At 40.1% G+C, this 15,253-nt stretch overlaps 1 protein-coding gene across 3 annotated transcripts in view; it reads left to right on the forward strand.

Annotated features, from left to right (window-relative positions):
- The window catches only part of Mfn1 (mitofusin 1), a 42,173-nt gene that overhangs the window by 1,895 nt on the left and 25,025 nt on the right, over positions 1-15,253 (forward strand). For 2 of the 3 annotated variants that reach the window (XM_055625872.1, XM_055625874.1), the window contains exons 2-7: positions 472-590; positions 3,088-3,223; positions 7,857-8,019; positions 12,989-13,113; positions 14,204-14,312; positions 14,790-14,897. In XM_055625872.1, coding sequence (XP_055481847.1) covers positions 479-590; positions 3,088-3,223; positions 7,857-8,019; positions 12,989-13,113; positions 14,204-14,312; positions 14,790-14,897 — 753 coding nt within the window. In that variant the 5' untranslated portion in view covers positions 472-478. Of the gene's footprint in view, positions 1-471; positions 591-3,087; positions 3,224-6,957; positions 7,032-7,856; positions 8,020-12,988; positions 13,114-14,203; positions 14,313-14,789; positions 14,898-15,253 lie in introns of those variants that run through there. The other variant, XM_055625873.1, reaches the window with a different exon arrangement.

Raw genomic sequence — 15,253 nt, forward strand, 5'->3', positions numbered from 1 at the left:
CGTTGTGGGATACTACAGCTTCTTTGTTATTCAGTGCCCTTTTTTTAACTTTGAAAAAATGGCTTTTCTTTTAACTTGTTAAAATGATTTTTATTATTATATGTGTATGGGTATTTTGGCTGCATGTATAGTTGTGCACCATGTGTGTGTCTGGTACCTGTGGAGGCCAGAGGAGGGCATCAGAATCCCTGGAAGTAGAGTCCTAGACATTTGGGAACCACCATGTGGGTGCTGGGAATAGAACCTGGGTCCTCTGGAAGAGCATCCAGTTTTCTTAACTGCTAAACCACCTCCTCAGAACCTCCTTAAGTTTAAGTATAGCTTTCAGGATGAGGAAAGCCTTGCTGTGTTATATTGTCCAAGTAGAACTAGATCCCTGGGCTCAGGTACACGCCTGCCTCAGCTGCTGAGACTTCAGGCATGCACCATCCAGAGGCTAATTATTGCTTTTCTAACTTTTACTCACCCTAGGTGCATAATGGCAGAAACTGTATCTCCACTGAAGCACTTTGTGCTGGCAAAGAAGGCCATCACTGCGATCTTCGGTCAGTTACTGGAGTTTGTTACTGAGGGTTCACATTTTGTTGAAGGTTGGTACCTCTTATAGTTTTAAGATTACTGTTAAAAATGTATGCAAGTGTTTTATTATTTCAACTTTAGTTCTTTATTTATTTTACCTTTTGAGAACAGGCTTGCCTTGAACTGGTTGTGTAAGTGCAAATGACTTTAAACTCCTTATCTCCCCACCTCCACCTCCTGAGGGCTGGGACTACAGGTGTGTGCCCTACTCAGGTTTAATTGTTGAATTCACATTGTTCTGTATTCTGGAAACAATACCATAGTGAGTAAAAGCAATTTCACAGTTAAGAAACAGGAAGGTACTAGTCTTAGTGTTTTATAACATTAAAGAGTTCATTAATTCTCCGAAGACTAGTAGGTAAAATCATACTAACTTTGAAGGTGCTGTGGGGTCCGGAGAGATGGCTAAGAGGCTAAGAGCACTGGCTGTTCTTCCAAAGGTCCTGAGTTCAATTCCTAGTACCCACATGATGCCTCATAACCATCTATAATGTGATCTGGTGCCCTCTTCTGGCCTGCAGGCACAACTGCAGGCAGAAAAGCTGTATATATAATAAATAAATGAATCTTAAAGGCACTATGAAGATAAGCAACTTGCCCAAGGTCACAAAGCTAGGATGGACTTCACAGTCAGGCAGTCTGTGTGCAACCATCACAGTCTCTCCCCAATTTGTCAGTGAACAGTTTTTGGAATCTCAGGCTTATCCCGTCTCTCATCTGAGATGTAATTGCTTTGGGAGAGGGTGACCATTTCCCTTTTGTGAAGCTGCTCAAAGTTAGCCTCAGTTGTCTTACCAAGACTTGGGAATTTGGAGAGAATCTTGGAATTCCTTTAGGCTTTTAGGATAGCTGTCTATTAGGTTTACATTGAAGAATGAGGAATTCTTAGAATACCTCCAGTGACAATGGGGAAACATTTAATCTCTTGTTTGAATCAGACATTTCCTCCTTGCTCCTACAAGCCTCTATTTAACATAACTCAAGTTTCATTGAGTGTGAAAATAAAAATTTGTTCCAGTTTTGGAATAACTTGAGCTAACACAGTGACTTGTGACAAATATTATTTCCTAAAGTTGATAGGGAGTAAAACTGAAGTTAAATTTAGTAGCATCTTTATAAAAATCTTGCCAGTTGTAGATTGAATGCTATGCTGGGAGCTAGTGAAATGGCAGTATTAGAATCTGAATTTTCTTTGACTCCGTTTAAAACATTGTAGGGAAAATGTTGCAAAAAAGGGGGGGCTAGCAAATAGGAACATAAGTCAGGAAGTGTGAAATGAGAAACAACAGGGTGTATAATACATAAGGTAAGGCATTAAGTATTACAACATTTGCTTTGTGGTATAAACCTTTAGGATTGGGAGTTCAAGTTCCTTAGCAAGTTTGTTTGTTTTTCTTTTTTGTTTGTTTGTTTGTTTTTCAAAGACAGGGTTTCTCTGTGTAGCCTTGGCTCTCCTGGACTCACTGTGTAGATCAGGCTGGCCCCAAACTCACAGAGACACACTTGCCTCTGTCTCCCAGAGTGCTGAGAGTACAGGCATGTGCCACCAAGCCCGGCAACATAGCAAGTTCAGTGCCAGTCTTTCTATTATTCAGCAGTTGTACATGTTTTATTAGTGTGCTTGAAATGTAAAATGAGGTATGAAAAGCTTAAGCTTAATCACTTGAGTAGTGATAAGTGTCACTGGTTATGATAATCAAATGAATCTCCATGTCTTCAAAAAGAGGCAAAAAGAAATATTAGCATTTCTTTCTCTATTACAAATGAGAAAACAGTGAACATGATCCTCTCTTAAACCCATACTTTAGAACTCCCTCCATTGTTGGTTAGGGTTATGTAGACAGTTATCCCTGGTTCTGATAAGTCCCGCTTCAGTCTATAAACATCTTTCTGCCTTTTGTTACTGATTGGACTTTTGTGTCCCTTCCCTGTGGGAATCAACATGTGATGAGGTAAAAAGGCTTGCCTAAGATCACAGACTGAATCTCACCTTAATATCTGAGGAGTAGGAAACTTCATAGCTCAGCATGTGCAGCTCCTTTCCAACTCAAGATTGGACTGAACAAAAATAGATGGCTATTAGCTTATTTCTTCTTTAAAACTGGGTTTTTGTTCCCTTTGGTTTGTTTTTGACCACTAGATAAGTATTAAGTAATTAAGTAATCCCTTTGACCAAGTCCTTTAAATTTTTAATAGTTTTGAAGTTCTTTAAGGCAGGATAGTCATCGCAGAGGACATTTACTTTTTATCAAATAATCAAGGCTAGGGGTGTAGCTTGGTGGTATAGTGCCTGCCTTCATGTGTGAGGTCCTGGATTCAATACCTGACAAACACGTTAGAAGAGGAAGAAGGAGAACAAGGAGAAGACCACTACCAAATATTCAGATCCTATGAACATGTTTATTTTTTCAAGTGATGTGTTAGTATAGAGCAACTCAAAATGCATACAGTTGTATAATTAGCAGAATTTCCATATATCACTTTTTCTAATACTGTTCAACTTTGCAGCAACATACAGGAATCCAGAACTTGATCGAATAGCAACTGAGGATGATCTGGTGGAAATACAGGGCTACAGAAACAAGCTTGCTGTCATTGGGGAGGTGCTGTCTCGGAGACATATGAAAGTGGCATTTTTTGGCAGGTAAAGCTATATCATTTCATCCAAGGTTAGTTGCATAGGTCAACTTTTCATGCCCATATTCCAGCTTGCCTGATGATTCAGTGGGTTGCGTTCCTCTTGCTCCCCACACAACAGCTTCTACTTAGGTTAAGTATTGCAGCTGTTAGCTTGTAAAAGGGTGCTTTATGAGCGTTGAGAATACTTTTACTTTAAGGGTAGGCTCTCATGTCTCTTTATTTTTTATTTTTTATTTTTTTAAGCAAGGTTTCTCTGTGTAGTTCTGGCTATTGTGGACTTGCTTTGTAGACCTCGCTGGCCTAAAACTCACAGAGACCCTCCTGCCTCCTCCCCTACAAGCTTGTACCATCATAGCTAAGTTTTAATTTTTGTTCTAGGTTCATATTGATTATTTTATTTTAATTTTCTTGAGAGAGAATCTTGCTATATATCCTTGGCTGTCCTGGAACTTGCCACATAGACCAGGACAGCCTTGAATTAACAGAGATCTGCCTGCCCCTGCCTCCTGAGTGGACTGTTTGAATTACAGACACATACCACCACACATTGTCTGTAATTAAGTGTCTCTTCCAGAAGACTCAACTTGTGGTTCCCACAGGAAGGGCAGGGAGCACTGTATGTCAGTGAGTGGAGGTCATGGAGTGATTTTTGTCATGTCTGATACATTCATGTAATCACCAGGAGTTGGGCTTGAGATGTGGCTGGCCTGGGATAAAAGCCTACCTAGTGTATGTGAGCCCTGGGGCGATCTCCATCACTGCAGAAGAAAAATGGTTGTTAATTACCTGCTCACTGTGTGTGCCCTAGGGACACAGAGACAAATGACTACTTCATTTTTTTAACCAGTAATGGGCATGTATATGCTGACTCGGGTCATAGACCAGTCTATTTCTCATCTTGATGGCTTTTGCAGTTGTAAGTGTTCGTGCCTAGATAATTCCTCATATCTCACCGCAAGTGTTAGTATCTCAGAAGGCTTTCCTGGCTGCTGCATCCAAAGCGTTCCTTCTCAGATGCTACTTATTTTATTATTTATTTATTTATTTTAAGTTTTTCAAAACAGGTTTTCTTTAGGTAGCCTTGGCTGTCCTGGACTCTTTCTCTGTAGACCAGGCTGGCCTTGAATTCCCAGAGATCCACCTGCCTCTGCCTCCCCGAGTGCTGGGATTACAGGCTGCTGTGCCCAGCTTTCAGATACTATTTGTTAGATTTTTTGAGACAGAGTAGCCAAGGGTGGCCATGAACTGGTTCTCCTGTGTTGTCTCCATTTTTTGTTTATAGTAGTATAGCAATGTTGTGGTGGTGCTAGGGGTTGAACCAGGCTGTATTGCATGCTTGTCATGTGTTCTATCACATGGCTTCATCCTGAACCAGTTCTGTTCTTAAAATATCTTGGTTAAATCCCTCTAAGCCTCTCATAACGCTGTATTTTATTTTGTTTTACTATCTACTGCTTCTATTCAGCAAATGTTCTCGGGGTCTTACTCAAGAGTTTAAAAAGGGGTAATTCTATGAAATAGGTTCCACCTAAGATTAGGGTGAGGTAGTAGGAAGTATTATCTACATGGTGGTGACTGATGTCTTCTTTGAGGCTAAGAGATAGGGGCAGATGGTTCCTGACTTACCGTGGCTGATTTCACTCCCTGCCCATGCATGATGTAGAAGCAGTAGAAGTTGCGCTTAGGGTGTGGCTGGGAGCTTAGTTCCTAGTCAGCTGTGTGGTCACTCAGTTGTAGTGTTGGCAGGACAGGGCAGATGCATCTGTATTTTCACTAGCATACTTTTAATTTGCTATGTGCTTATTAGCCTGCAAGCCCATCATTAGCTTTGGATATGAGCTGGCCTCAAAGCCAGCTTCTTGCAGAGTGGTAAATGGGAAGGGAGAGGGAAACCTTAATGTACTTGAAGAACTGTAAGTTGTGTTTGAGATACTCAGAAACATTAGCAAGACATTAGAAGTGGTTCTGTTTGCCGAAGACCTCACAGAGCATGTAAGGTCTGTATATTTTCAAAATATTTCAAAATACTTATATTTTGAAAAGTAAAATGAGAGAATTTAGAGTTAACAGTTAGAACTTTGGGTGTAGAGTACAAATGATAGATTGATGGGAATAAGCCATATGAGGCAGAGAAATTTGAAGAGCCTGTCTTGCAAGGTTAGACAGGAAGGGTTGATGAGAGACATAAAAGAATAACTAGAGGCAGGAGAGAGGGCTGAATCACTAAGAGCACTTGCTGTTCTGAAAGAGGACCAGCAGCCACATGGTGGCTCCCAATTCCCTGTAATTCTATTTCCAGGAGATCCTGCTGTAACTTCCATGAGCACTACATGCACATGGTACACATACAGATAAGCACACACACACATACACAGAAATAAGAGCAGCCTAGAGATTAATTAGAAAGGTGAGAATCACAAATTACTTGTTTGGTTGAGTGTCATTTATTGTTGTAGGTTTTTAAACGGATGTTTATGTTCATGTGATGTAGATGTGTGTTGTTGATGCTTGCTAGCCATTCGGATAAAGTTTCCCACACTGCCAGGTTGGATATTTGAGATTGTAGTGTAGGTAAATTCTAGGAAGTTTAGAAATTATTGCCTAATGTTGGTGATTGCGATCTGGGGAGTTGAGATAATTCACAGGGAAAAGGAAGAATAATGAGTTGTGGGGAACAGGTCAGAACAACTAGGAGTAATTGGGATACTAGAACAGAAGTATGTTTGCCATTCATGTCCCTTTCCATCACAACTTGCTAAAACCCTTGGAATTTCCTGAGTGATAGGAATAGCTTTTATTCTTTATAATGAGCTCCTTTGATCACACCTGAGTTTATGCTAATGAAACTAAGTGAGTTAGGCCAGCCCTTAGATAATTTTAGGTTAGGGCTGGCCATTAAATGATTTGAGAATTAGAAATTTGGGTCCCCAGGAGGTAAGTGGCTGGTGATAAAGCTTTACAAGAACAACTAGAACAGATTCATACATGGTAATACATACCTCTAATCCCAGTATTCTAAGGTACAGGAGGAGGATTACCTATGCTTGAGTATAACTTTATAGTCTGATTCTATCGTATATAATGAACCTGAGGGCTTGGCATCATTAGTACCTTACCAGATTCTAATGGGTATGGGTGACCCAAACTAATCTTGGGATTCACTGCTGCATGCAGTCGTCAGAGTATTAATCTTTTGGGAATAAAAATGTAATTTATTTTATGTATATCAGTATTTTATCTGCATGCATGTGTATCACCTCCATACAGTGTCTCTGGAGGTCAGAAGACAAGTGTCTGTTACCTTGGAACTGAAATCACATACAGTTGTGAGCCATGGTGTGGTTATTGAGAATGAACCCAGGTCCTCTGTAAGAGTAGCCAGTGCTCTTTACTGCTGAGCTATCTTTCTAGCTTTAGGGGGTTTAATATTTTTGTTTTGTTTTGTTTTACAAGACAGGGTTTCTCAGTGTAACCTTGGCTGTCCTCGATTCAATTTGCAGATTAGGCTGGCCTTGAACTCACAGAGATCCACCTACTTCTGCCTCCCATAGTGCTGGGATTATAGGTGTGTCCCACTGCACCAGGCTCAGGGGGTTAATCTTAAAGGAAGGCCGTAGGCATCTTTCTAAGTTTAATATACTATCATTAAAAGCCACTGCTGCAGTGAGTAAGGTGATTATACCTGGTTACATCCTGGGCAAATTGGGAACAGTTTCCATGACATGAAAGTGCACTGTTTTCCAATGAAGCAGAAGGCTCCGATTAGCTTCCGAGAATTGAGTGGACTGATTGAAAGACACATCCCTGAGGAGGTAAGAGTTGTTCCTTGGGTTTCAGAAATGTATTGATTGTTGTACTTGCATGAGAAATTGCTCAAAACCTAAACAATTAAAAACATTCATTTCATTGTACACACTGGTTCTTAGTTCACACAGGACACAGTTAGACAGCTTGTCTTTGTCCCTGAAGATTGGGGTCACACTACACTAGAGGGGTAGAATTATTTGGTATCTTCACTCATGTGTCTGATCCCTGGGTTGAAGTGACTTCGAGACTCAACTGGCACACCTTGCCAGGCATTCCATCAGCTTGACTTAACTGTGGCACAACAGTCAGTGGAACCTCTTCTGTGGCAAGGCTCCCAGTGCTTGTGACCCAGTAAACAGGAAGGAGCTGCATTGCCTTTTATGTTCAGCCTGGGAAGCTAGCCAGTGTCACTTGTGAAGCAGTCCTAGTGCAGCTCAGCTTGAAGATGGGACATTAGCCTTCATCTTGGAATAAGAAAAATACCACAAAATTTTGAATATTTATTTTTAAATTGCCACAAGAAACAAGCAACAAAAGCTAAGGGAAAAGTTTTTCTTTTTTTTCTGGTACTTTATTTTTTCTAACTGTACATTGCTAATATTTAACAGTGCTGTCTTTCTTTTTTGCCTGTTGGTATTGTTTTATTTTACTTTATGTGTCTGAATTCCTGATACTCCTACCTCTACCCCCTACATGCTAGATTACAGGTGTACTCTGTGGGGCACAGGTTGAAGTTTCTTTAAGTGCTACTGTGTATGAAACTGAACTGAGAAAATATTGGTTTGAACCAGTGAAGAACATTTTTACTATTGGTTTTGCATGTTTTTCAGGACAAGTAGTGGCAAGAGCTCTGTCATCAATGCAATGCTGTGGGATAAAGTTCTCCCTAGCGGGATTGGTCACACAACCAACTGCTTCCTGAGCGTCGAGGGAACTGATGGAGATAAAGCCTATCTTATGACGGAAGGGTCAGATGAAAAGAAAAGTGTGAAGGTATACTACTCAAACCATAATGCGCTTAGAGGTCTTTCAGTTGAAAGATTTTTGTATGATGTCTGCATGGCTAGACATGGAAGAACTAATGATACTTATTTTGGCAGCTTGCAAAGCCATTGCTATTATTTTGAGTTCTAAAAGCATTTTTATGAAGGCTAAATTACTGGAGATTCAAAGTTGTTGTTTTTACTGGGAGGGGAGTGTAGAGGGATAGAACTCACAGCCTGGTGCATGTTAGGTAAACTGTGCCACTAACCCTGTTCTTTTTTTTTTTTTTTTCCCTGTTCTTAACTTTAAATAAGAAGAGAATTATTTTTTTTTAATTTTATGTGTTTAAGTGTTTTTCCTACATGTATGTTCTCCACATGCATGTAGTGCTGTTGAAGGCTAGAAGAGAGCATTGGATCCTCTAGAACTAGAATTAGAAACATTTGTGAGCTGCTGTGTGGGTGTTGGGAACTGAACTGCAGAGCAGTTCTAGAATAGCAGCCAGTGCTTTGTCCCCCAAGCCATTTCTTTGGCACCCAAATTTAAGAGTTTTCTCTAGAAACTGATATTTAGTAAAAATAGATTGTTGGAAAGCTGCCTTTTAATCGTAACTTTGTCATCTTTTTGATTTGTTTTGTTTCTTTGAGACAGGGTCTCACTTTGTTGCCATTTCTGACTTAAAACTTTCCATGTAGATGACACTGGTCTTGACCTCACAGAGATTTGTCTGCCTGTGCCTCCCTAGTGCTGACATGTAAAGACATGCATCACTGTGCCTGGTCTTTGTCCTTTTTAAAACTTAAATTCTTTTACCTTAGGAAAAGTTTCTAAGCATATTCATGAGTAAATACAGATTTCTTTTTTTTAATTAATTATAGTTTATTCACTTTGTATCCCCCCTGTAGCTCCTTCCCTCCTCTCAATACAGATTTCTTAGACAAAGGCCAGTGGCAATTTAGGTCCTTGCACATGATAGCAAGCGTTCAGTGCCTGGGCTATGTCTCTAGCTAGGTATTTTATAAATGTCTTTTTAAAAACATGGGTTTTTACTACATTTGTTATTTTGTGTACATGTACATGCGTGTGTGTGCACATGTGCATATATTCCTGCATGTTTCTATATGTGTTTGTCTTGATGTCCATCTGGTGGTTAGAGGACAACTTTGGGAGTCAGCTTTTCCTTTCTACAGTGTTGGTCCCAGCAAATAAGTGACTTTCCCCCACTTAGCCAACCTACTGGCTCTGTTTTATAAACTTCTTAATTCAGTCTTGCTGTTCTGCTTCAACCAACAAAAGAATAAAGTACTAAGAAGTTAGAGTTTGATGTTAACTTTGGCCTGACAGGACTTGGGAAGGCATTGCATGTTTTCAGTACCTTTTGAACTCAGGTTAGGCAAGTACTTTCAGCTGAGCCACACCTTACCCAAGTATTTCTGTGTGTGTGTCCGTCCATGTCTATGTCCATGTCTGTGTGTCTGTCTGTCCATGCACACAGATATTTACGCTTGTGTGAGTGCATCAGTGTGTGCTTTGGAACTCAGGAGTGGGTGTCAGATATCTTCCTCAGTTAATCTCCACTTTTTTTTTTTTTTCTGATATGGTCTATCATTGAATGGGAACTCATTGGTTACCTAGATGGCTGAGATCCACCTGCCTCTCTCTCCCCTGCACTGGAATTATGCCCATCTTTAACTTGGGTGCTGGGGATTGGAACTCAGGCCTTCATGCTTGCATGAAGAGGGATTTACTGAGCCATCTCCATATCCTTCCAGCCTTTTTTACAGTAGGGCTTTATTTTGTAGTCAAGACTGGCCTTAAATTTTAGAGTTTCCTGGTTAGTCTCCTTAGTGCTAGGGTTTCAAGTGTGCTGCCACACCTAATCATAGCTACCTTAAAAAGAAAGATCTTCCCCACACAAACACAAAAGTTCAGTACTGAAGATCCATGTCTCTCTGTCTGTATATGTCTGTGTGTATGCTGGTTATTAAACTTTGGCCATGTACACACTTGTCAAATGCTCTGTCATGGAACTACATCCCCAGCTCTTTGCCATTTTTTTGTTTTGCTAAACTTTTAAAGTGTGGTCAGTAGTTTAGTTCTGTGAGGTTGCCATTTTGACTGGGATTAAGTAGTTCATTCTGTTGTTCACCTTTTTGGACAGTAAATACCCTTCAAATTAGTTATGAGAGAAGAAAAATGAGATGGTTATGAAAATATTCTTCAATCTTAATTTTTTTTTTTTTTTAAATAGGGTCTCATTTTTTATCTTTGGCTGGCCTGAAATTTCTTATATAGACCAGGCCAGCCTCTAACTCACAGAGATGCCTTGCCACTGCCTCTCATGTACTGGGATTAGGCTACATCCTTCAAACTTATGAGGCATTGTCTTAGTTGCTTACCTATTACTGCGCAAAACACTGTGACCAAGGCAATTTATAGAAGGAAGAGTTTGTCGTTGGCTTGCAGTTTCAGAGTGAGCCCATGGTCATCATGGCAGGGAGCATGACAGTGGGCAGGGAGGAATGGTACTGAAGCAGGCTGAGCTCTCACATCTAATCCGCAAGCTAACTGGGAATGGCAACATACCTCCTTCATCAAGTTCCCACATCCTAATGGAACAACTGTGGAACAAGCATTCACATATATGAGCTGTAAGGGCTATTTTCATTCAAACCACCACAGTTACTATTACTTTGGAGTTAAGACATTGGCCAAATTGGAATTTGAATTATTTGTGGTAAGTTATTTGATATTTATGGATATGATATCTCATTTTTCCTGATCTGTACTCTCTGCTTCAAGTTCCCTTTCTTCAGTATTCTTGTCTCCCCCCCTTGCTCCCAAACTGAAAAGACTCAAGGAGTGGCTCCCTTGACAGTAATAAACCTTTAGTCCTGTGCAATAATATTTTACTGGCACAACCATAAGAGCTCATACAATTGAGTACTTGCCTTCTCATATTTACTATTCTGTATTTTGAACACTTAAAATAGCTCACACCTTAAATAAAACAAAACAAAACCCTAGAAATAGTGGTGGACTAATACAGAGGCAGGCAGGTCTTTGTGAGTTCCAGGCTAGTCTGCATAGTGAGACCTTGTCATGAAACAAAACAAAACTGTCAAACCTTGTCACAGTTCTATTGGGTGTTTTATTATCTATAGTTTTCTTTTTAATTTTTCAAAAAGTTTTATTTAATCTGTGTTTTGCTTGCATGAATGTATGTGTACCATGTGTGTGTCTGATGCCTATGAAAGACAGAAGAGGACTTCAAATCTCCTGGAACTAGAGTTATAGGTGGTTGCTAGCTGCCATGTAGGTGATGGGAATCAAGCCCAGATCCTCTGCAAGAATAACAAGCACTCTAAACTGCTGAGCCATTTTGTTTTATTTGTAAGTGTGTGTTTGTCCCCATATGTTTGCATGTACACTCACTCAGAAGTGTCAGTGATGGTGAAAACAGCCATATGTGCACGAGTCAGTGCTGGAGCAGGCCAGAAGAGACCTGGCGTTAAAAGCACTTGTGAGACACCAGTGTGGGTGCTGGGAACCAAATCAGGTCTTCTGCCAGAGCAGTACTCACTCTTAACTGCTGAACCATGTGTCCAGCCCTGTGTTTTCTTTCTTTCATCTTCTGGTGGTGGTGGTGCTAGGGAGCTAACCTAGGGGCCTTGTGTTAGACAAGTGCTCATTGAGCCATTGCCTAGCCTTTGTGATCTTAAAATCCATCATACCATCTGTTAAAGCCACACATACTAAAAATAGATAAAGGGGTTTGGAGAGATGGTTGCATGCTTAAGATCACTGACTATCCTTCCAGGGGACCTAGGTTCCATTCCTAGCAACTACATGGTGGTAGATCATAACATCCTTAACTCCTTAGTGAGCACCAAGCATGGAAATGATGCACAGAAAAACATGCTAGCAAAACACCCATGCACATAAAAACAAAACAAAACCCAAATTAACAATTGTATGTATTATTGTCACTGTGGACATTCACTTTAGCCTCATTTAAGGCTTTTAAGTACATTTGATAAATAGATGTTTCTCTAGCCCCCTGTTTTTGGAGGTGTATGGGTATTTTGTATCATATGGGTATGATGCCTATTAAAGCCAGAAGAGAGTGATGCACCCTGGGATTGGAGTGGGTGGATGGGTGCAATAAAGCAAGTCTAAGTCCTCTGAGGAGCAACCAGCACTCTCAACCACTGAACCATCTCTTCAACCTCTGCCTTTTAACTTTTCTTTTTTTAAGGGTCACATGTAGTCCAAGCTGGCCTTGAACTGGCTATGTAGCCAAGTATGACCTTTTTACCTTCCAAATGCCACAGTTACATTTAACCATCTATTCTAGTTTGGCTACTTCCCAGCCACATACCTGGAATTACTTGTCATATTGGTCTCACCTGGGCTGGTTCTGCTCTATCAGGTCAATCCTCATCACAACCGTTCTCTCCCTCTTCCTCATCTTTCTGTTTTCCTCATGGTGCCTCCCCAAGACCTCTCAGGGCTGTAGAGATGACTCAGAAGTAGAGAGTACTGTCCCTTGTAGAGGATCTGTGTTTGCTTCCCAGCATCCATATAACAGCTTACAACTGTCACTCTCTGAGGGGATCTGATGCCCACTTCTGTCCTCTGAGAGCAGTAGGCACTCACATCGTGAATGGATACAAATGCAAGCAAAATACTCATACATATTAATATATATATAGATGTCTATTTCTCAAAATTGTTCAGGTGATTTTATTTCAAACCATCTGAAGTTCAACTTTCAATTTTGTAAAAATGGGTGCTGTTCAGCTGGGCATAGTGGTACACATCTGTAAATTCCAGCACTGAAGAGGCAGAAATAGAAGAGTGAGAGCAAGGCCAGCCTGGGGTACAGCTGGCATTAGCTTGAGTTAAAGTAGATGTTGTGGCAAACCATAGTATTTTTAATTTTATTGAACCTTTTTTCCTTTTCTTCTCACTTTAGACAGTTAATCAGCTGGCCCATGCCCTCCATATGGACAAAGACTTGAAAGCTGGCTGTCTCGTGCATGTATTTTGGCCCAAAGCAAAATGTGCCCTCTTGAGAGATGACCTGGTTTTAGTAGACAGGTAAATTTACATATAAATTATGTTTTCTCTGGGTCCATAAATAGAAGAAAGCTGCTTATTACACTGTTGTGATCAACACCTGACAAACAGCAGTTTGAGGAGGCTTCTGTCTGAGGCTGTAGCTCACATGTCAGGGAAGGTGATAGAGTGAGAGCAGTGTCAGCAGGAATGAGAGAGAGCTGCTTATCACATTGGACCTGCAGTTAGGAAGTGCAGAGACAGATCGTGTTGCCCTGATCCTTTCTTCTCTCTTTTCATTAGAAAGTCTAGGAGGCTTTCATTTTCTGAAGATGCTTTTAGAATTTTTCTATTGCTTTTATTAATACACACTTTTATGTGCTTTAAATTTTATTTATTTTGTTTGTGGCATTGGGGTTTGAATCAAGGACCTTGTGCTTGCTATGCAGGTATTCTGCCCTGAGCTACAGCCTCAACTCTTGTGATGTATTTTAGTATCATCTTACCAGTGTTTGACAAAGTAGTTATGTGTCAGTTAGGTATTTTCCTTACCTATAGTATTCAAAGGATTCAAACATTTTTGATATGCTTTTTGTTTTTTCAGTTAAAAATTTAGTGTTCTGTGGAAACCATTCAGTTTTGATGATTTTGTTTTTGTTAGTGTTTTTGAGACATGTCTTCATATACCTCTCGTTGTCCTGAAACTTAGTGTATAGATCTGGCTGGCCTCAATCACAGAGATCGGCCTACCTTTGCTTCCTGAGTGCTGGGATTAAAGATGTGTGCCACCATGTCTGGCCCGAGAAGTGTTTGGTTTTTTTAAGATGTACTTTTAAGCATTTTTATCTCTATCTGATTGGAACAATGTACTATTTACCTACAATTTGCTGTTTACCTAGTCTGTTTTATCATTGGTACTTCTTTTCCTTTTTCAGCATAAAAGATTGAAGTATTGTTCATTTTGTCAAAAACATTAAAAATTTCTAGACATCAGATTGATGATAGAATATTTCTGCCTTTTGGACTTCAAATAATAGGAAAGTTTTTTGTTTGTTTTGCTTTAAAATCTGTAACCTAAACTTTTGCTTTTAACGTGCATTGTGTGATGGAGTGTTTGCTTCCTTCCCATTAGCCCAGGTACAGATGTCACCACAGAGCTGGACATCTGGATTGATAAGTTCTGCCTTGATGCTGACGTCTTTGTTTTGGTTGCAAACTCAGAATCAACACTGATGAACACGGTAGGATTTATTCTTATGACTGCTTGAGTGGCATCCACTTTTCTGTAAAGTGAGGGAAGTTGAGGTGATGAACTAGAGGGTAACTGCTGGCCTGTGATTCCCTCAGACCAGAACGCTGTCTCTGGTCTGCTATAGTGTAATTGGTTTCAGCAGAGATCTAGGCTCAATGGATTTAGCTTCTACTAAGTGTTTGTGATTCTCAGGCGGTGCAAGTATGACACTGACGCTCGCCCCATGCGCGTGTATCTGCCTGGAAGAACAGGCGCAGATTGGCAAGTGAGTTGACTTTCAAGAGAGACCTGGCAAGAGCAGGAAACCCTCACCATTGGCCTTATTTTGATTTCTGAGAGAAAGGTTTCTGCTGACAGGGGTCTTAGGTTTCTTTCTCTCAGATGCTAATCACTGTGCTTGAAATGGTTTCGATTAAAAATGTAAATGGAAAATAATTTTTAAAGTGTTGTTCTTGGTATTTTTCAGGAGAAACATTTTTTCCATAAGGTGAATGAAAGGCTATCCAAACCAAACATTTTTATTCTGAATAATCGATGGGATGCTTCTGCCTCAGAGCCAGAGTATATGGAGGATGTAAGTTTTCCCCCTTGTTTGGAACTGCAGTCATGTTGTTATCTGAGGAAACAATAGACCTCAGAGGACAATTATGAGAAGTCATTCCCTGATTATGAAAATAATATAAATATAGCTGACCTCATGATATGCAGTCTAATTCCAGATTTGATATGTAGACAAAAGGATCAGGAGTTAAAAACCAATATGAGCTATGTAGTAAGCAGTAGTTTGAGGCTAGCCTGAACTAGGTAAGACTATCTGAAAAAAAAAAAGTTTGATTTTAGAAAACGTATAGGGATTTGTGACAGGTATCTGAAATACCTATTTATTTCAGAACTTAAAACTTCTTTTTGTGTTTCATTTTTTTCATATGT

The sequence above is a fragment of the Psammomys obesus genome, unplaced genomic scaffold (assembly GCF_907164565.1).
Source record: "Psammomys obesus unplaced genomic scaffold, mPsaObe1.curated_primary_1811, whole genome shotgun sequence".
Lineage (NCBI taxonomy): Eukaryota > Metazoa > Chordata > Mammalia > Rodentia > Muridae > Psammomys > Psammomys obesus.